At 42.6% G+C, this 21,908-nt stretch overlaps 1 protein-coding gene across 4 annotated transcripts in view; it reads right to left on the bottom strand.

The window, feature by feature from the left end:
- Window positions 1-21,908, bottom strand: part of TBC1D4 (TBC1 domain family member 4) — a 145,011-nt gene that overhangs the window by 35,541 nt on the left and 87,562 nt on the right. For 3 of the 4 annotated variants that reach the window (XM_058186688.1, XM_058186685.1, XM_058186686.1), the window contains exons 9-10: window positions 18,324-18,398; window positions 16,717-16,943 (exon numbers count right to left, since the gene is read on the bottom strand). In XM_058186688.1, the coding sequence (XP_058042671.1) occupies window positions 16,717-16,943; window positions 18,324-18,398 (302 nt within the window). Of the gene's footprint in view, window positions 1-9,566; window positions 9,717-16,716; window positions 16,944-18,323; window positions 18,399-21,908 lie in introns of all 4 variants that reach the window. The other variant, XM_058186687.1, reaches the window with a different exon arrangement.

The following is a 21,908-nucleotide window of genomic DNA, read 5'->3' as shown; positions in this document are numbered from 1 at the left end:
ATATCTTCCATCTTCATCCAAAATTACCATATTTTTCAAAGTACACCCTATCTGATATCAGTGTTGCAACTCCTCTAGCTTTTGAAGTTCCAAATGCTTTTCATATATTTGCATACCTTTTATATACATTCTATTTGAATCTTCAGATTTCTGATGGATTTCTTGTAAAAATAAAATGTCTGGTAAATCCCTTTTAATCTTAATCTCCAATCTTCTTCTTTTTATCTGTTTCCCTCTACCCTTCACCTCCCATGACATTATTTTATAACTCCCATTTAAAATATAAATTTTTTAATCCTATCCCCGCATCTTCCTTTCTGTGCCCACCACCCGACATTAAACTACCATATTTAACATATAAACAACAATAAGAAAACAGAAAAAAAACAAAAAACAAAACAAACAATAAAGTACAAACAATCTTCTTCCCCCACATCCTCATCGGTTTCGCCTCTATAAAGAGAATGGGGGAGAGGGGACGTGCCAATGCCCGGGCCACTTCTTTCGGGCTGTCTATTTAAATTCATCACTCAAAAAAAAAGATAGCGATGACCCGCATTCAGCTTCGTATTTTCCAAGACTCTTATCTGCTTCTTCTCCTACTGTATCCTCACGACTCTTCTTCTGTTCAACCAACACAGGTGATATTTCTTTCCTCTTTAACCCTTTGGAGTCTTGCCCTCCAATAGCCCCTTTTTCTTCTTCTGGGATTGATGTTTCCGCGTATGTTCCACCCATCTGAAGCATTTGATCTTTTATCTCCATTAAATCCTCCATCTCAATCAGTCCAAGCTCCGTAAATATAATAATGCATCTATATCTGGGGTGATTGTACATCCTTCCTTTATAAAAAATTTCAATTGTTGTGGTGGCCTCCAATTGTATTTAATTCCATTATCCCTCAAAACTTTTGTGATTGGTTTTAAAAAAAATCTCCATGCCCTTTCTTCTCTTGATATATCCGGGAAGACTTGAATAGTCTTCCCTTCGAACTTCAAAGCATCTCCCAACTCTCTCACCTTGGCCATAACTTCCAGCTTATCACCAAGATTTGCGAACCTGACAAGCACGTTCCTGTTAGAACCATTTTGCCTTCTATATCCAATTCTAAAAACGCTTGCCAGGTCTGCTATTGTGAACGTAAGTTGCGTATCCAAATCATTAATCCATTTCAAAACCCGCTGTTTCAATTTATCCTCCTTTTCTTCTGAGATTCCTCTGATAACTAAATTATATTTCCTCATCTCTTCTTCCAAAAGACAGATTCTCTTATCTTGCTGCTCATTTTTATAAAATATTTTACCAATTTGCCGATCTACTTTTACTTCATGCACATGCATCTGCTCCATTTCATCTTTAATCATTATCATTTCCTCTTTTTGTTTTGCAAAGGATGTCCCCTGTCCCCAACATTATTTTTATTGGCTATGGAAATATTGACAAAAATGATAGAAAAAGATGAAGAATTAGAAGGATATAAGGGGTATAAGATAAATTTGTATGCGGATGATACTTTAATTATTTTGAAAAATGTAGAGAAAGATTTGAAAAAGATATATAAGCATTTGATAGAATTTGAAGAAATGACAGGATTGAAAGTAAATTGGTCAAAGTCAGAATTATTGATGGATAGTAATGGTAATGAGTCTGAGAATATGCAAGAGCAATTTGGGATAAGGATTAAAAACACATTGAAATATTTGGGTATAGTGCTTTCACTTAAGGTTAAAGAATTGAAAAAACTTAATTATGATGTGGTGATTAACGAAATTGAGAAGAAGATAGATAAATATAAAATTTTAAAGTTGTCTTGGTTTGGTAGAATTGCAATGTGTAAGATGATGTTGCTGCCCAAGTTCAACTTTTTATTCGAGATGCTACCACTAAATTTGACAGAGAAAGATATTGAAGGATATCAGAAAAAACTGGATAAATTTTGCAATGGTGGCAAAAGACCCAGATTAGTGAAGAAAATGTGGTATCAAAATCAAAAGGAAGGTGGATTAGGAATCCCCAAATTATTTAATTATTACTGTGCGTATGGTATCCGGATAGTGGTAAAAATACTTAAAGGTGAAGATAATTATTGGAGAGATTTAGAGTTAAGGGATATAGAGAAATTTGGATCAAGGTGGTTTTTAGATAAAGCAAATTTAAAATGTGTAAGTAGAAGTTATTGGTTAAAGGGATTAAGTAAAATGTGGAACAAATTTGTTAAAATTTTAATTCCGGATATAATCTTTTTGGGGGAGACAACTGGAATTTGGCGATTAAAATAATATAAAACGTAATGAAGTGATTAAAGAGGAAAATATAGAAATTATTAGAGATTGGATAAAAGTTATGGAAATGAAAGGAGGAATAAAGAAATTATTGAAAAATTAGGGTTAAGTTGGTTTGAAAAAATACAGATAGAAAAATGGACAAAAAAACTAAAGGAAAATTATTCAATAAATAGATGTGAAACTGAATTTGAATATTTAGTATCTCGGATTATGAAAGATGAAATTGGGCTAAAGGGACTCGTTAGTAGGGTTTATAAGATTATAAATTCTGATGAAAAATTACAAAGAGTGATGAGGACAAATTGGGAAAAAGATCTTAATATTGAAATACCAGAGTCAGATTGGAATGTGAATTGGAAGAGTAGAATTATGAGAACTTTATCTATAAGGATTAAAGAGCACAATTATAAAGTTGTTTGGAAATGGTATTTGACTCCAGTAAGATTGTCACAAATGGATAAAAATTAGTAAAAATGTTGGAGATGTGAGATGGAATTGGGGACTTATGAACATATGTGGTATAATTGTGATAAGGTTAAAAGTTTTGGCAACAATTGGAGAAAATGATATTTGAAATGATGGGGAAAGTAATAACATTGAGAGTGGAAACTATATTATTGTTGGTAATTAAGGAAATAGAATTAACAAAATATGAAAAAGAATTGATTAGAATTATGATTATAATAGGTAGAATTATAATAGCTAGATATTGGAAACTAGATGTGATTTTTAGAATAGAAGAGTGGAATTCTGAAATGTGGAAATTAGCTTTAAATGATAAAATGACATGTGATATTAAAATTAGAAGTGGTGTGTATAAAGAAGATATTTTCTGGAAGACTTGGAAACCATTTGTGGACTTTGCGCTTGGAACATTGGACGCTTCAGTACCTGTACCTCGAGAACGTGGATTTTGGCAATCATGAGGATATATCCGAAGACCCAAATCTTCCTTTTATGTATAGCACAAGGGTGTAATAATGTATTTTGTTTGTTTGTTTGTTGTAAAAAAAGTAATAAAAAAAAACAAAAAAAAAAACTTAATGTCAACTTGCAAAGCCTGCTCTCGAGTTGCCGTAGGCAAGGGGGATGGGAAACCAATGAAGCAACACAACAGCCAAAGACAGGAGCACATTCCAGATATATCTTTCTCAAGGTTGTCTCCTGAGGTTACCTACAGCGGCCTAAGGGGAGTGAACTTTACAACCCACGAAATTGCCCCGTTGGCGAATGTGATTGATGACATACCCTGGGGGCACAGTTGGAACCCTGACACCTGCTTCCTTGCCTTCTTCACAGCCAAAGAGACCTTTCCTTTTTTTTCAGTTCTTTACTACAATTTCGTGTCTTTGAACTAAACCCACCTTCCAACCCAGGATTTGATTTTTCAGTACTTGAGCTAAAACAGGTTCCATAAATAGGCCTCAAACCAAAACTAAAAAAGGAAGTAATTTTTTAAAAAAACTAATTGAGTTAAAAAGGAGGAGGACTACATGAGTTTGAGACATAATCTTTTGGGCATTTTTTGTTTATAAAGTAAGCTGCACTGAAGCAAAAAAAGAAAGAAAGAAAGAAAGAATCCCCTTTTGGAATTGGTTTCCTCCTACTCAACTGTGGGAAGTGTCTGAACAGACCAGCTTTAACACTTTTGCGGCTCTTTCCATAAAGCAAAACACATTTGTGTTTACTTGTAAAATGTGAGAGTGACGGTGCTCCCTAACAAAGGCTATGAAAGCTGAGCTGAGAAACATAAACATTTCAAAAACCCCAGAGAAGCCATCAGGGCTGGAGATGGAAGAGATTCAAGGACCTTCCTCTATGGTGCTCTTGGGAGAACTTTTCCGAAGGCCTTTTTCTTTTTTTTCCTCCCTCAAGGGAAAGGCTGGACATGGATAAATAGATGGTTAAAAATAAAGCAATTAACTCTGGCTGAACTGCCATCTTTAAAAATCTGTCTCTCCTGCAGTTACAATCATTTGAAGTCCACCTATTTACAGGTAAAGGTAAAAGTTTCACCTGCCAAGTTGTGTCTAGGGAGAGGTGCTCAGTGTTGTGGTCCGCCAACAGCCTGCAGAGCTGGCAACGGAGTCGGACAGCGATGAGGCTGAGGAAGAACATGGGCCAGTCCTGGAGGCTGGGGAAGGCCCGGATGAGGGCTCTGCGTCGGAGGCAGAGGTGGGACCAGGGCCATCAGAGAGTGAGGTGTGGACTCCAGAGCCTCCAGAGATTGACAGTAGTGAGGCAGAGGAACAGGAGGAGCTGCCAGAAGGCAAGAGCAACTCAAGCAAAAAGGACAACTCGGGAGTAGGGCCAAGAGATGATTGGCCCCTCCCATAAGGCTTAAAAGACCAGCAACGGCATTTGGGCTTTGCCGGAAAACGACATTGATAGCTTCGTCTTCTTGCATTTATTTTGTATTGGTGTCTTCTGAACTTTTGCCAAGAAAGGCCTTTGGCAGTTTGCCTAATTGGACCAAGGTTGGTGATAGGACTGAGGAATTTGTGTTGGGAGGAATTTGCTTTAATTTAGTTGAACTATGCTGAGAATGAAGTAATTCTCGGCTGTTTGAATAAAGTTTGTTTGTTTTACACTGACTAAGTTTCCTACTACCTACTGGGGCCTGGGTCACAACACTCATCTCCGTTTCTTAGCCGAGGGAACCAGTGTTGTCTGAAGACAATTCCCATGGTCGTATGGCTGGCATGACTATATGTGAAGCGCACAGAACGCTGCTACCTTCCCACTGAAATGGTACCTATTTATCTACTCGCATTTGCATGCTTTTGAAGTGCTAGATGGGCAGGAGATGGGGAATGGAAAAGGAGCTCATCCTGTTGCTTGATGCTTGGATCTTCAAACCCAGATGCCAGCTGACAAGCTCAGTGTCTTTAGCCACTGAGCTTTGAGCCCCCACCAACGATCTAATAAAAGTTTAAATGTTCAACAGCCACAGGAATGGTTTAACAAGAACAATAAGGGGAGGGGGGAGAACCCATAGGCATAGCTCCCCAGTCCTAAAAAGGTTATGAACAGCAAACTTCCAAAAAGGGAATTAACAGTATCAACAATTTAGCTTTAAATTATTCCTGAAGCTATAATTCAAACAAGCATTCAGATAAGCTCTTCTGGAAGTTAAATATGTTTACAGTTTAATCATTCTCATTTTTTCCTCCGGCAGTACAAAAAAGTCTTAATAGTTTTTAACATAATGCAAAACATTCCTTCCCTTGGGAGCCTGGATCGTGGGTTTTTTTAAAAAAAAATCAGTATTAACTCAAACAGCAAAACCATTAATGCATTATAATAGTAATTACTTCCAAACACAATTTTCTTTGAATACCAGACAGCTCAACATTATTCTTAAGCAAGTGTGTAAGAGGCACAAGGAATTTCCAAAGAATTAGCCCACGATAAAACCCTGGTTTTATTTCAAACAGCTGCAAGACCCTGTTAAGAGTATGTATTCTACTCTCAAGGGACAAATTTTGCAGAACTTCACTATCCAAAATATATAATACTTACAAATCTATTTTCTTCTTCCTGTTTCATGAACCACACTGAGCTTCTCCAAAAACAAAGTGGGCATTCCTACCACCCTCCATTAGACCTTTGCAACAACATTCCACACCCATCATCCAAAAATATGTTGTCATTATTTTTTCTGTGTTCAACAGCAATGCTTCTGGTTTGATCCAGCTGACCCAAGAGAAATTTTTTATGCTGATGCTAATATTTGCATTTTCTACTTTGCCTTTGCTTTCAGTTCAACTTCTCTTTTCCTTGGAAGAAAGGCATTAACTTAAAGCATCCAAACCATGCTTTAGTCTGCGCTCTTTGAAATGAGTCAAAGAATCAACACACACACTCATGCGGTGGAGAAAAAATAGCAGGCAAATGTTCAGTGAAGTTGGCAGAAAAGCCATGAAAACATTTCTCCCAAGGCTGCCTAGTTAGTAGCAGTTTCGATTAATTCACCTGGCTGGCTTGGAGATCTCTTTCATCCCCTTTATGTTGGGGGGGGCCCTCAAAACTTGGCAACTGGTGGACTGGTGACCTTCAACTCCCAGAATTCCCCAACCAATGTGACTAGCTGAGGGAATTCTTGGAGTTGAAGTCCACAAGTCAAAGTTTGCCAAGTTTGGAGACCCTTGCCTTATCTTGTTTTAAGCTGTGGTACAATCAGGGGTGAAATGCTACTGTTTTGCACCAGTTCGGGCGAACCGGTAATAACAAAAGCTACTGATTCGGGCGAACCGGCAGTAAAAGAAACCCTACTAGTTTGTCTGAAGTGGTATTTCCAATGATCAGCTGTGCCGCGCCATTTATATTTGCTAGAATCTAAATCATGTGGCACAGCTGTTCCCTCCTCCTTCACTGTTCTACTTACCTTCAAAAGGCTCCATTTTCTGTGTGAAACGTATGTTTGATGAGCACTGCGTATGTGTAACGCATGTTTGGTGCATACTGCACATGCACACGCGTGTCTTTGGTGCCACACAAACCAGTGGCAACCTGCAGAGGATTTCACTACTGGGTACAATCCCATGGGTACATATTAGGATTGCCCTAAAATGAAGCGGAAAGCATAAACCTTTGGTTCAAAACCTAGTTACATCTCAAGCGTTAGCGAGTCCATCTACTCAAGGAACCTGCAAAATGCAAACATTGTATTTGTTTTCCCCCGCAGGATGGATCAGAAAACTGTGTGAAAGGCTTTGCCTTGGATTTGGGAGAGCTGCTTCAGAAATCGTAATTTCCTTAACAACTGTGTTGCTAACTTAGCAACTGCAGGCCGTCACTTCACAACTGTGGCAAGAAAGGTTTTGAAACTCACTTAACAACCGTCTTGCTTAGCAATGGCCATTTTGGCTCAATTGTGGTGGTACTACCTGTATTCCAAATGATCTGGAAGAGAAAGAAGAATTTTCTACTACTTTTGATTAAATGATCACCCCAGCAACTTGGTGACAGAGCAACAGCCAGTTGGGAACTTTGCAAAGGGCAGCCAATCCACAATATGTTCTGACTGCTTCCCCCTGAAATCTGCAAAATCCTCTTTAATGTTCTAGACCAGCGGTCACCAACTGGTGGTCCGTGGATCACTGGTGGTCCGTGAGAAAATTTTGATGGTCCGCAGAAAAATTATTTGCATTTTTTATATTGCACTAAATCAGGGGTCCTCATACTACCGCCCCTGGACTGGGTACGTGCAGTGAACGTTTATGTTGGGGTCTTTTTATGTGGGTTGGAAGGGGGCAGAAATTCTGACTTGGGGTCTGCTCCAGTCTTCTGGTGTGGGGCTTTGGGCGAAGGCTGGGGGGAAATGCTGCTGATGGCGAAGAGCTGGAGGGCCTTGTTCCAGTGGGACTGCATCATGGCCTGGAACTGGCTGACCATCTCAGCCTGCTGAGCCTCCAGGGGCCGGTATCTGGCCTTGCACTCCTGCAGGTCTTCCCTCTGCTTAGAAAGCCTATGCTCATAGTCCTTAGTGAGGTGCTTCTGCTGTGCCTCCTTCTCAGCCAGATCCAATTTGAACTGGACCAGCTGTTTTGCCACTTCAAGGCACCGCTTGAAGTGAGTGACACTGAGTTGGCCACACCCACCCAGTCACATGACCACCTAGCCACACCCACCCTGCTGGTCATTAGGCAGATCATATTAGTGGTGCGCGGGATTTAAAATTACGAATTTAGTGGTTCCTGAGGTCTGAAAGATTAGGGACCTCTGTTCTAGACCATCCCAAGGAAGACAAAAGTAGGTTGGGACGACTGCCTTTGGCTCTCACCTCGATTAAATGAATAAAATCTCTAAGTCTTTGCTTAGACTAACGAGGTAAGGCCCAGTTCAAGAGAAAGTACAGTAAATCCAGATACGTTAAAACTTTAATGGTATGGAATTTATATGGAGTCAAAAATGTTTAGTGCAAAGATGAAGAGATTGGCTTACATCTAAACTCACAAACTAATTGAATGTTGACACGATAAAGGCCATTCCATACCCCAGGAATGAAACAGGAGCCTAAAAATCATAACTTTGGACTCTGCAAATAGCTCAGAGTCTCCTTGAACCACAAGACGAGCAGCAGATAAATTTAATTCGATCAACTTAATTTAATAGCTGGGTTCATAAGCAAGACAGTCAAGCCACGCTTTAAAAAAAAAAGACGGAAGCATCCACCATTCCTCCTCAATCAAAACATGCTTGAAATGTCCCACTGTGTTCTACATGAAGCTAAGCTGGCTGGTTCAAAAGTGCACTGTGAAAATGAGACACTCGGCCCAGAGCGCACACCTACCAGGTGGCTGCAGACGGCTGAAATTGTGCTATTTTGCAGTGTTAAAAAACAAAACAAAAAAACCATGCCAAGATTCATCACACTTTGCCACACAGCAAAAAAATACCGAAATGCTCGTTTAGTAGAGTGGCCGCTAAAATGATCAACATTGCCAGCGCTTTCCGTACCCCAAGAAAACCCTGAACGCTATAAAAACTTTTACTTTAACCAGCAAAAATGTAAACCAGGGGTCTCCAACTTTGGTCCCTTTAAGACTTGTGGACTTCAACTCCCAGAGTTCCTCAGCCAGCTTTGCTGGCTGAGGGACTCTGGGAGTTGAAGTCCACAAGTCTTAAAGGGACCAAGGTTGGAGACCCCTGATATAAACTGAAATTATTCGGGTGGTTGTTTTTTAAAATCAAATAGCCTTTTTCATGGTCTGGCAATTTTACAAACTCTGGAAAGTTTACCTTCACGATTAAGGTTGACTCAGCCTTCCGTCCTTCCGAGGTCGGTAAAATGAGGAGCCAGATTGTTGGGGGCAAGAGGCTGACTTTTTAAACCACTTACAGAGGGCTGTAAAGCACTGGGGAGTGGTATATAAGTCTAAGTGCTATTGCTATTAAGCAACATGTGCTTAAATTAGTTGTAGAAGAACGATTAGGAATCCTGCCAAATTGTCTGTCCTGACCCCAAACCCCAAAAGGATTCCACTCATCCAGGACAAAAGAGTAAACAAAGAGAGATTTATGAAAAAGCCACAAAGATTTACAGGGTGGCTTTAAAATCTGGGTAACCATGGACACTAGGAAGGACCCCCGATGTCTCACCCTGTAGGTCGGCAATGTTGATGTGTACCAAAGTTAAGCCCAGCCTCTGCCTGCAGCTCTGAAGATGTGCATCAGGCAGGGATGCTCATGAGATGCGTCCTAAGCAGCTAGTGAGGCTCTGGCAAGCCAGACGGGTGGAAATGCGGCAAGGCAGGCGGGCAGGAATAGCGCTCTCACCTCCTGGGGGGATCACCTTCAGGCGGAGAAACCGGTTTCCCAGAGCTCTGGTATAAGCTTTTCAGGAAAGAAGGGGCAGAGAAAGAAGAAGGGAGACTGGGCGGCACCGAAGATTCACTCTCGCTGCGGGTACGTCGGGCAACTGCCAGCCTGGCAGCAGGCAATAAGAAAAAGGAGAGCAGTAAGTTCTAGTCCAGTCTTTAAGAGAGGCCCAACCGCTCATCTACGTCCACTGCACGAAAGGCCAGTGTTAACTCGAGTTGCAACAGGGCATTGTTACTGAAACAGCATGCCAATGAGGTCTAGGACAACTCTCTACAGCCAACTCGCTGCGGTCAACATACTGTGGCCAGTGGTAAAATGTAAAATTTGTTACTACCGGTTCTGTGGGCGTGGCTTGGTGGCTGAGTGGGTAATGTGACTCGGTGGGCATGGCCTCTTGGCTAAAGAGGTTGTAAAAAAATGCTTTTAAAAGGCTCTTCTGACGATCCCAGCTGAGTTGCCTGATCGGCAGAGGCTTTTCTTTTCTTTTAAAAGCATTTTTTTTTTACCTTTAAAAGTATTTTTTTCAGCCGAAGAAAAAATGCTAAAAGTAAAAAAAAAAAACTCTTGATGATCGCACAGCTCAGCTGGGCATGGGGGGAGGGGGGCAGGGATTTTTGCTACCGGTTCTCCAAACCACCCGCCGCCATCACTACCGGATCGGGTGATCCGGTCCAAACCGGGAGCATTTCACCCCTGACTGTGGCCCACTTGCCATGGGCCAACTCACCACGGGCCAACTTGCTGCAGGATAATTCAACGCTGTGCTGTTTCTTGCAGTTATTATTTTATTATTTTATTATTGCATTTTATTATTGCATTTTATTATTGGTGACCACATTTTCATTGAAATTATTAGCTCTTGTATTTCTGGGTGGACTTTATTCTATTATTATTATTATTATTATTATTATTAGTCCTAGTTCCATTTAAATTAATTTAACTTTTCTATTTATAAAGGAGAATATTTGTAGCTCAGGGTTGAAGTGAGGGGTCCTTGGCACTTTCTGAGCTTGCCTGCTTTCCTGCAGATGTTTCATTACTCAAACTAGGCAATATCTTCAGTGCTAGAAGGTGTGGATATGCAAAGAGGAGAAGGAGGAGGAGGAGGAGGAGGAGGAAGAGAGGGGATTGTGGGATCATTGGTGCTCTCTAAGCTTGGTTGCTTTTTTTGCAGATGTTTCATTACCCAAACTAGGTAATATCTTCAGTGCTAGAAGGAGTGGGGTTTGCAGAGAGGAGGAGGAGGAGGAGGAGGAGGAGGAGGAGGAGGAGGAGGAGGAGGAGGAGGAGGAGGAAGAGAAGGGATTGTGGGATCATTGGTGTTCTCTAAGCTTTGTTGCTTTTTTGCAGATGTTTCATTACCCAAACTAGGTAATATCTTCAGTGCTAGAAGGAGTGGGGTTTGCAGAGAGGAGGAGGAGGAGGAGGAGGAGGAGGAGGAGGAGGAGGGGGGATTGTAGAGTCCTTGATGCTCTGTGTGCTTCCCTATTTCTTGCAGATGTTTCAATACTCAAACCAGGTAACATCAACAGTGCATAGTTCTATTAGTTGAATTATCCTGCAGCGAGTTGGCCATGCAAGTTGACCGTGGCAAGTTGGCTGTATGGCGAGTTGTCCCATTCCGTGCAAATGAGCTGAATCGGGGGATATGAGAATTTGCTAAATTGAAGAGGGAGGGCACCACACCAGAACACAGCCAGAGGGTTGATCCCACGTTTAGCTGTGTGGTCCTGAAGTAGAATTAGAGTCGGTGGATGATCTTCTCTTCGGCAAGAATGGGTGATCGAATAAATGCCACCAGGAAGGTGAAGTTATTGCCAAAATTGCTGGTTGAACCCTTGAACCCTCTTTATGGGAGATTGTCTCACAGTATATGGAGGACCCGTAAATGGCTGTCCATCCCTCAGATCCATATGATCTATAGCAGGGGTCTCCAACCTTGGTCCCTTTAAGACTTGTGGACTTCAACTCCCAGAGTCCCTCAGCCAGCAAAGCTGGCTGAGGAACGCTGGGAGTTGAAGTCCACAAGTCTTAAAGGGACCAAGGTTGGAGACCCCTGATCTAAAGTCCCTTGGTCATTACAGGTATTCTTCAATTTACAGCTATTCAGACAATCACCATTCAGAGTTACAACAGCACTGAAAACGTGACTTACGGATGCTTTTCACACTTGCAGCCGTTGCAGTATCCCTGTAGTCACATGATAAAAATTCAGACACTTGGCAACTGGCATGTACTTGTGACGGTTGCACAATGTCCTTGGGATTCCCATTTGGAAACTTCTGACAGGCAGTCAGAATCCAGAAAAGCCGGATTCTCTTAACAACCATGTTACTAACTTAACAAATGCAGGGATTCACTTAATAACGGTGGCAGGAAAGGCCCGTAAAATGGAGGAAAATTCATTTAACCACTGCCTTGTTTAGCAATGGAAATTTGGCACTCAATTGTGGTTGTGGGTCTAGGGTTGCCTGTAAATTACTTAGCAGAGTCACTACCTGCCAGACAGCATATGTCACGGGGATTTATGTGTGCACATACACGCACACATACACACACTTGTGTTTCCAGATATTGTGCAGAGCCTGCTTCGTATCAAACCAATAATGTTTGGTTGGGGGTTTTGTGATGTGTTGTTTTGTTTGCAGTGTGCAGGGCGCTAGTCTTGTTGAGAGAGAACACAAACATCCAGTCCCTTTCTGCAGGATGAAGAGATCATTTCATTCTAGGCGCATTTACACAATTCCACACAATAAATATTTCACCACAGATTTAATTTTTTTGTTGTTGTTGCTGCTGCAAAATACATTTGTTAGGCTTTTTTTCTGGGGATGGGGCAATGAGATTTATTTCCACTTTTAAAATGGAGAATGTTGTGGTGGGGGGAGGCATTTTCTTAGCCCCCCAGCTGCTAAGCAATTCTTGGAAGGAACTGTTTTCCGTGCCAGAAAAACAGCACGTGGAAAAAGCAACACCTGGCACAGGAATTGCTGGTCTAATTAGGAAACTGGCTGAGCCAGCGAGAGCCCAGCTTTGCCATGACAAAGACAAAAGAAAGAAATGCTGGGCTGTTGGGCTAACCCTTATTCTTGCTCAGGTTTCCTGTTGTGCTGCAAGACTGCAGCCCGAGCTTGAGAAAATATAAACAAAGCAGAGAGGAGGACACCGAGAAAGCGATCACATTTCAAATAAACCAATTTCTCAATTGTTCTGGAACCAGCGTTGAGAAGAAGTGAAATCTGCAGCTCGCCTCAAGTTCCTATTCCCTCAGAAGTAGATGTGAGGACGTTTGGAGAGAAGTCAGAGCAAGAATCTCTAGAGATTTTCAGTCATCCAGGTCATGGTTGTCCCAAAGGTGCTTTTTCAGGAGGCATCTGGAGTTTCTGGGTTGTTGTTTTTTTCTTTTGAAGACGTTTTGCTTCTCATCCAAGAAGCTTCTTCGGCTCCGACAGGATAGCTTCTTGGATGAGAAGTGAAACGTTTTCAAAAGAAGAAAAAAACAAGAAAGTCCAGTTGCCTCCTGAAAAAGCAACCATGGGACAACCATGACCTGGATGGCTGAGAATCTCTACAGATTTTTAGCTATACAATTTGGGATGAACACCCTTGGAATGGTGTGGGAGTAGGAATGGATTTCCAGAGGAAAAAAATTGCAGACTGCAGGAGCCAGGAACATGACTCAGGTGACTTTGAGGACACAGATATACTTCCAAATGCTTCTAAAAGGATGCAAATGACCAGCAAAGAATATAAATCTTTCCATACCCCACTATTCTATCAAGAGCTAAAGAAGCTTCTTGGATGAGAAGCAAAATGTCTTCAAAAGAAAAAAAACAAGAGAATCTAGTTGCCTGATGAAAAAGCACCTTTGGGACAACCATGACCTGGATGACTGAGAATCTCTACAGACTTTTAGCTCAGGGGTGAAATCTACTTACCTTCCTTACTGGCTTGGAAATTCACACGCCGCATGTGCAGAAGGTTTAAAACACATTACCTCCTGGTTAAAACCAGGAAGTAATGACACCCGGACAGGTGGGCAGAGCTTCGCTCCACCATCGCTACCGGATCACTGAACTATCAGCCACAATTACTACCAAATCGTGCAATCCGGTCCGATCCGGTAGCATTTTACCCCTGCTTTTAGCCACACAATTTGGGATGAACACCCTGTGAATTGTGTGGGAGTAGGAATGGGTTTCCCGAGAAAAAATTGCAGACCACAGGAACCATTAAGCACTACTCAGATGACCCTGAGGACACAGATAAACCTCCAAGTGGTCTCAACTACTCTCTAAAAAGGATGCAAATGACCAGCTGTCTGCAAGGAATATAAATCCTTCCATTCCCCACCATCCAGTCAGAGCTGAAGAAGCTTCTTGGATGAGAAGTGAAATGTCTTCAAAAGAAAAAAACAAGAAAGTTGGAGCAAGAGAACTATCAGAGGAGGTATCTCAAGAAAGCTGCTTCACAATGAGGACTAAAGAAGATCCCATAGTAGGAGTGGATTGACTGAGCCCAGTAGCTGGACTTTCAGAATGGCTTAACATTCATGATGCCCTTTTCCATAATAGTCACTTTCACAGAGGGGGAAAAAAGCAAATTGGAAGAAGCTGCTGGTGCAGTAATGTCCAGAAAATGGCTAAAAATAAGGAAGGGGGTGAGGCCCACAATAGGGATGTTCCATCACCCATTCTCATGAGCTGTTTATCACCATTCATGTACACAGCAAATCAGTTTTCAGAAGCAACAGTTCCAGGCAGATCCTAGAATTTAGAATTTAGAATAACAGAATTGGAAGGGACCTTGGAGGTCTTCAAGTCCAGGCAGGAAACCCTATATCATTTCAGAAAAACGTGTTGTCCAATCACTTCTTAAAAACATCCAGTGTTGGAGCATTCAATGCAATCAATGAGGAACTCCAAGAGAAGAATGGTTGCAGGAACTGGGTATGTCCAGTTTAATGAAAAGAAAAGAAGGACTAGGGGAGACATGATAGCAGTCTTCCAATATCTCAGGGGCTGCCACATAGAAGAAGAAGCCAAGCTATTCTCCAAAGCACCTGAGGGCAAGACAAGAAGTAATGAGTGGAAACTAATCAAGGAGAGAAGCAACCTAGAACTAAGGAGAAATTTCTTGACAGTTAGAACAATTAATCTGTCAGGGTTCCAAGTAACACCCCCAATGAAATAAAGCTCTGAGGCTTGAGGTTCCTCAAAGTTCCAATTTATTAGAGATGTCATGTTGGCACAGCTGGGAAAACCTGAAACTGGAAGCTTCCAGGTTTTCCACACCCAGTTGACAGTTCAAAGCCCTGCTCCACACCCACAAGTTCATCACATTGTCCAATCAACTCTTCACACTCAATTGAATACAATCTTCAGGCAGTCTCCATCAGACGCAGAATGTCCTTGAATACGGAATGTTGTTATGACTAACTTTCTACCGCTCCAACAACAACCCCTCCCAACTTCAACAGCTAAAATATGTGGCAGTTAAGAAGCAAAAATAAAATTGCCTTCCAAAACTGACATAATCAGTGGAACAACTTGCCTCCCGAAGTTGTGAATGCTCCAACACTGCAAGTTTTTAAGAAGATGTTGGATAACCATTTGTCTGAAGTGGTTTAGGGTTTCCTGCCTAGGCATGGGGTTGGACTAGAAGACCTCCAAAGTCCCTTCCAGCTCTGTTATTCTAAGACCACAATGTCAGAAGAGTCTTTGCATATACAGAGTCAACCCCTCTGGCTTGTGAAAGCCAGAAGGTGTGTCAAAAGGCAGGAATTAAACTCCTGCCATATTTCCTCACATGGAGCAGCCTTTGAAGGTGTTCAAAAGTTGCCTCTGCAGTATGACAAAAGGCCCTCCCTCCCGCCCAATGATTCAGCCTTCACTGGCTTCCCATTCATTCACAGACCCATCTGAAATTCTGGGAATAATGTTTCAATCCTGCCTGTTTGAGACTGATTAGTGGGAGGACAATTGGGCTTCACATGAACTCTCTTTTCCCCTCCTCTTTCTTTTCTTTGTGGACTTTTCTCTTCTGAATGTTGGCCTGCTAAACACGCTGATCATAATTTTCAACCTGATCCAGTTTTCTGGTTCCAAATTTTCTTTTACATAGGATGGATTTGTGCTTCAGATTATTTTTTTTAAAACAGCACCAGGGGACTGTTGACATTTCTTCCCCCTTTTAACACTGAAACAGCTTTGAATGAATCAGAAAAAAAAGACCCCTGCATCATCAATAAAACAGAATCTAATTCACGTTTGGATGAAGCCATACAATTTCAAGAAAAACAAGCAACTTTAGAAAACGCTGTCTTGTCTTCTCTAAAGTTTTTCATGGCTGAGATTTAAAATATATAGGATCTTGGACGCCTGCACTAGAAGACCTTCACCGTCCTTTCAACTCTGTTACTATTCTATACCTTCAAGTATCATTTTTATAAAGAGGTTAACATGTATCCCTCTCAAAAGGCCTGCTAGGAGTTGGGCAACATATATTATTATTATTATTATTGTTGTTGTTGTTGTTGTTGTTGTTGTTGTTGTTGTTGTTGTTAAGGTAAAGGTAAAGGTTCCCCTGACATATACGTGCTAGTCATTGCTGACTCTAGGGGCGGTGCTCATCTCCGTTTCAAAGCCGAAGAGCCAGCGCTGTCCGAAGACGTCTCCGTGGTCATGTGGCCGGCATGACTCAATATCAAAGGTGCACGGAACACTGTCACCTTCCCACCAAAGGTGGTCCCTATTTTTTCTACTTGCATTTTTACATGCTTTCGAAACTGCTAGGTTGGCAGAAGCTGGGACAAGTAACGGGAGCTCACCCCATTACACGGCAGCACTAGGGATTCGAACCGCTGAGCTGCCAACCTTTCGATCGACAAGCTCAACGTCCTAGCCCCTGAGCCACTGCATCCCTTTATTAAAAGCGTTACACATGGCTATTAAAAATACGCTGCAACCATCCTATCCCAACTTCAGGCCATCTGCATGTCTGAAGGCAGCCCTGACCTGCTAAGGACCTCAGGCCGCCTCCTAGGTGGGCATCCAACCAGCATCTCTGCTAAAGAAAGTCCCTTGGCTCTCCCAGCCCAACTCACCTGCTCTGTTCAGCTGAATTTTGCCTCAGGAGAGGCGACCGGACGCTTTGAGACCGTCCATTCTGGAAAGTGATCCTCTTCCTGGAGGCAGAGGGCGGGTGGCTAAAAGTATGGGCGCGTCTTCTGAACTGGGGAGAGTCGGAGTCCTCTTCGGGAAACGGGTGTCCAGCCAAGGCAACGGGAGACGCCGGAGGTGTGGAGGGTGGGGAGTCCCCTGAGGAGAAGTCCTAGAAGCCACAGACAAGAATGAGGGACTTTCCTGGCAGCCCACACCTTCTACGCGCCTTTCCTGCCGACCCACATCTTCTACGCGCCTTTCCTGCCGACCCACACCTCCTACCAGGTGGCTCTCCCTACACAAAGTCAGTTGTTTCTTGAAGCTTAGGAAGAAAACACGCTTGGTTTTCAGAAGGAGAATGCTGTCCACATTCAACGTAGCCCAGGCGTGTCCAAACGTTACTAGAGGACCATCTGGGGAAGGAGGGAGGAAGAAGAAGAGGAAGCGAGCCAGAAGCCCACCTCCTCACCAAAGCTGGCCCCTTGGCCCGGTTCCTAGGTCTGGAGCCGACAGGATTTCCCTGCCTTGTCCAAGCTGCATCTGGTGGGAGCTCCACTTCGGATAACCTTCCCGGCAGGATAATTGAAAACCACACACAAACAGCCATGAATTTATATCCTGGGGAAGGGGAGGGGGGGAAATCCCTATTGTAGGAGTAGCAGAGAAAGCATTTCAACAGGAAATAAGCGGAAAGGGTTCCATTCACACCCTGCTTAGCACAAGAAGATCAGCCCCTTAGATGCTTTCCCAATGCTGGTGCTAAAGGGAGAAAACTTTTTCTGCTTCTACAGAGAAAGCCCAGAGTTTTTATGATTTACTTTCCTCCCACTTATTCTCTTCAATGTTTTTTTAAAAAATAAACACAGGTAGTCCCCGACTTACGATCACAAATGAGCCCAAAGTTTCTGTTGCTAAGTAACTCATTAACTAAAGCATTTTATTGATTGAGTTGCATAGAAGGAGAAGGGGCCAAACTGTTTCCACTTTCAATCAGAGCATTAAATAGCATTTGTCCATCCCAGTACTGCCCTGCATAATACCAAATATAGATTTGGTCAAGTCAGTGAATCCCCTGTAAGCATATTTGCTTCCAGTCCTATACAGGTAGTCCTTGATTTACGACAACCATATTCAAAATTTCTCTTGCTAAGCAAGATGGTCGTTAAGTGAGTTTTGCCCCATTGTATGACCTTTCTTGCTACAGTGAATCCCTGCCGTTGTTAAGTTAGTAACGTGGTTGCTCAGTGAACCTGCCTTCCCCATTGATTTTGCTGGTCAGGAGTTCACAAAAGGGGACCACGTGACCCAGGACACTGCCTCCTCCGTCATAAGTATCCAGATTTTGATCACGTGACCAGGTGGGCTACGACGGTTATAACTGTGAAGAATGACCGTGAGCCATTTTTTTCATTGACGTTGTAACTTCAAAAGGCCACTAAGCGAGAAGTTGTAAGTTGAGGGCTACCTGTGATAAAAACAAGGTGAACAATGCCTTTGATTCTTCTGCAATGGGTTCTACCCTAGGTGCTTCCATCCATTTGGTACTTACTTTGTCAGTAGCGAGCTGGTTGTACCTTTCAAAGCTCTCTGTGCTCCCCAGGCGACCACGCATGCGACTGGCTCCCTGCAAAACACAAGAGACCCACTCGGTGGCATCCATTTCCTGCCTCTGCAGTTCCTGTGCCGGAAAGGAAGGTCCACAGAGACCAGCTTGGTCCAGTGGCTTAAAGCACCAGGTTTGAAAGTGGGAGACTGTGAGTTCTAGTCCCACCTTAGCCATGAAAACCAGCCCTGTGATCTTGGGCCTGTCACCAGGGGTGGGATTCAGCCGGTTCGGACCGGTTTGGGTAAATCTGGTTCACCAGATGATAATCTGGTTCATCAAACCGGTAATTACAAGGACTGGCTGGCCCCGACCACCCTATCCTGCCCCTCCCAGGAGTTTCCACGCAACCCATTTTGGATGCCAGGTAAGTGTAGGGCCCATGCGGAGACTCTGGGAGGGCAAAAAACGGGCCTACCAGAAGTACAGAAACGGGCCCGTTTCCAGCCTCTGGAGGGCCTCTGGAGCCTGGGGGAGGTCGTTTTCACCCTCCCAGAGGCTTGAGGAAGCCTCCAGAGCCTGGGAGGGTGAAAACGCCCCCTCCGCCCCCCCCCCGGCCATGGTGCAGGAAGCTGACTAGGCCACGCCCCCATGGCCACGCCCACCCAGCAATGGGGTTGCTAAAATGCCTGCCACTCACTCTTCGCTGAACGTAACCTCACAAGGACGTTGCTGTGGGGGAAATAGGAGGAGGAAGGTCTCTTTGGATATAACGTAACATAACATAACAACAGAGTTGGAAGGGACCTTGGAGGCCTTCTAGTCCAACCCCCTGCCCAGGCAGGAAACCCCACACCATCTCAGTCAGATGGTTATCCAACATCTTCTTAAAAACTTCCAGTGTTGGAGCATCCACAACTTCTGAAGGCAAGTCGTTCCACTTATTAATTGTTCTAACTGTCAGGAAATTTCTCCTTAGTTCTAAGTTGCTTCTTTCTTTGATCAGTTTCCACCCATTGCTTCTTGTTCTACCCTCAGGTGCTTTGGAGAACAGCCCGACTCCCTCTTCTTTGTGGCAACCCCTGAGATTGTTCGCCACCTTGAGGTATTTGTAAAAATAATAAAGGCGGGATACAACTAGATCAACAAAGTCCTCAAAACAACCTTTAAATGGAGCAGGGATGTCAGCTGGCAGTTCTGGAGACCCTTGTAAATGCTGACTTTTCATAAGTCTGGGGAGTCTCTCTTCTAGAAACAGAAAGCAAAAGGAAACAGCCACACCACCTGGTGTACAGTTTTGGGAAAAAGTACCTTTTCACAGAACTGTAGGCAGGGCCAAATCATGTCCTTTCAGTATAAAACACTCCAGTAAGGAATAAAAGGAGTTGGAAAAGACCTTGGAAAAGATTCTAGTCCAACCTTCTGTACAAGTAGGAGACCTTATACCACTCTGGACAAATGGCTGTCCTATCTCTTCTTCAAAGCCTCCACAACTTCTGGAGGCAAGCTGTTCCACTGATTAATCGTTCTCACTGCCAGGAAATTTCTCCTTAGTTCTAAATTTGCTTCTCTCCTTGATTAGTTTCCATCCATTGCTTCTTGTCCTGATTTCTGTTGTAGGTCTCTGCTAATTAAGCTTGGGGTTGTCTTTCCAGTTAAATCTATAATATAACATAACATAACATAACATAACATCAGAGTTGGAAGGGACCTTGGAGGCCTTCTAGTCCAACCCCCTGCCCAGGCAGGAAACCCTACACCATCTCAGTCAGATGGTTATCCAACATTTTCTTAAAAATTTCCAGTGTTGGAGCATTCACAACTTCTGAAGGCAAGTCGTTCCACTTATTAATTGTTCTAACTGTCAGGAAATTTCTCCTTAGTTCTAAGTTGCTTCTTTCCTTGATCAGTTTCCACCCATTGCTTCTTGTTCTACCCTCAGGTGCTCTGGAGAACAGCCCAACTCCCACTTCTCTGTGGCAGCCCCTGAGATATTGGAACACTGCTATCATGTCTCCCCTGGTCCTTCTTTTTGTTAAACTAGACATACCCAGTTCCTGCAACCGTTCTTCATATGTTTTATCCTCCAGTCCCCTAATCATCTTTGTTGCTCTTCTCTGCACTCTTTCTAGAGTCTCAACATCTTTTTTACCATGAATGAATGCCAAGAGTTTGGAACTTTTAATATTTATTTATTATGCTTGTTTTACACTGTTCCTCTACTGCAGGGGACTCCAAACTTGGTAACTTTGAGACTTATGGACTTCAACTCCCAGCATTCACCAACCAGCATTCCTCAGCATATTAGGCTGAGGAATTCTGGGAGTTGAAGTCTCCAAGTTTTAAAGTTGCCAAGTTTGGAGAGCCCTGCTCTAGTGACCTTAAAGCTCCCCACTCCTATAGACAGACAACAAGAAAAGCCAGATATAATGTTTTAAGGAGAAAGGAATCCAATGTTGTGGTTCTGTCAGAGAAGATAGTGCCGTTCAACAATATCCTGAGTTGAGAAGTTGCCCTGTTTTTTCCACACTCTTTTGAATTAAGAAGAACAGAACAGAACAGAAGAACAGAATTGGAAGGGACCTTGGAGGTCTTCTAGTCCAACCTCCTGCTTAGGCAGAAAACATTTCAGACAAACGGTTGTCCAATCTTTTCTAAAAAACGTCCAGTGTTGGAGCATTCACAACTTCTGGAGGCAAGTTGTTCCACCGATTAATTGTTTTGTCAGGAAGTTTTTCCTTAGTTCTAGATTGGTTTTCTCATTTAGTTTCCTTCCATTGTTTTTTTGACTTGCCTTCTGTTGCTTTGGAGAATAGCTTGACTCCCTCTTCTTTGTGGCAGCCCCTTAGATAGTGGAAGACTGCTGTCATGTCACTCCTAGTCCTTCTTTTCATTAGACTAGCCATACCCAATTCCTGCAAACCGTTCTTTAAAGCTAAATTATGAATTAACTAAAGTAAAAAACACAGACTTCAGAGGATAATTAGAACTGCAGAAAAAATAATTGCTACCAACCTGCCTTCCATTGAGGACCTGTATACTGCACGAATCAAGAAGAGGGCCGTGAAAATATTTACAGACCCCTCACATCCTGGACATAAACTGTTTCAACTCCTACCCTCAAAACACCAGAACAACTAGACACAAGAACAGTTTTTTTCTGAAGGCCATCACTCTGCTAAACAAATAATTCCATCAACACTGTCAAACTATTGACTAAATCAGCACTACTATTAATCTTCTCATAGTTCCCATCACCAATCTCTTTCCACTTATGACTGTATGACTGTAACTTTGTTGCTGGCAATCCTTATGATTTATATTGATATATTGACCATCAATTGTGTTGTAAATGTTGTACCTTGATAAACGTATCTTTTCTTTTATGTACACTGAGAGCATATGCACCAAGACAAATTCCTTCTGTGTCCAATCACACTTGGCCAATAAAAATTCTATTCTATTCTATTCTAATAGAGCTAAATTCTGAAGTAGTGACTGCTACTTGAAACAGTTTGCTACTTTCAAACTGCTCAGTAAGTAGCAGTTTCAAAAGGAAAAAAAAAGATAAGTATAATTAAATGAAACAAG

This window comes from Ahaetulla prasina, chromosome 5 (genome assembly GCF_028640845.1).
Source record: "Ahaetulla prasina isolate Xishuangbanna chromosome 5, ASM2864084v1, whole genome shotgun sequence".
Classification (NCBI taxonomy): domain Eukaryota; kingdom Metazoa; phylum Chordata; class Lepidosauria; order Squamata; family Colubridae; genus Ahaetulla; species Ahaetulla prasina.
The sequence above is the reverse complement of the archived record's forward strand: the minus strand, read 5'-3'. Positions and strand labels throughout refer to the sequence as shown.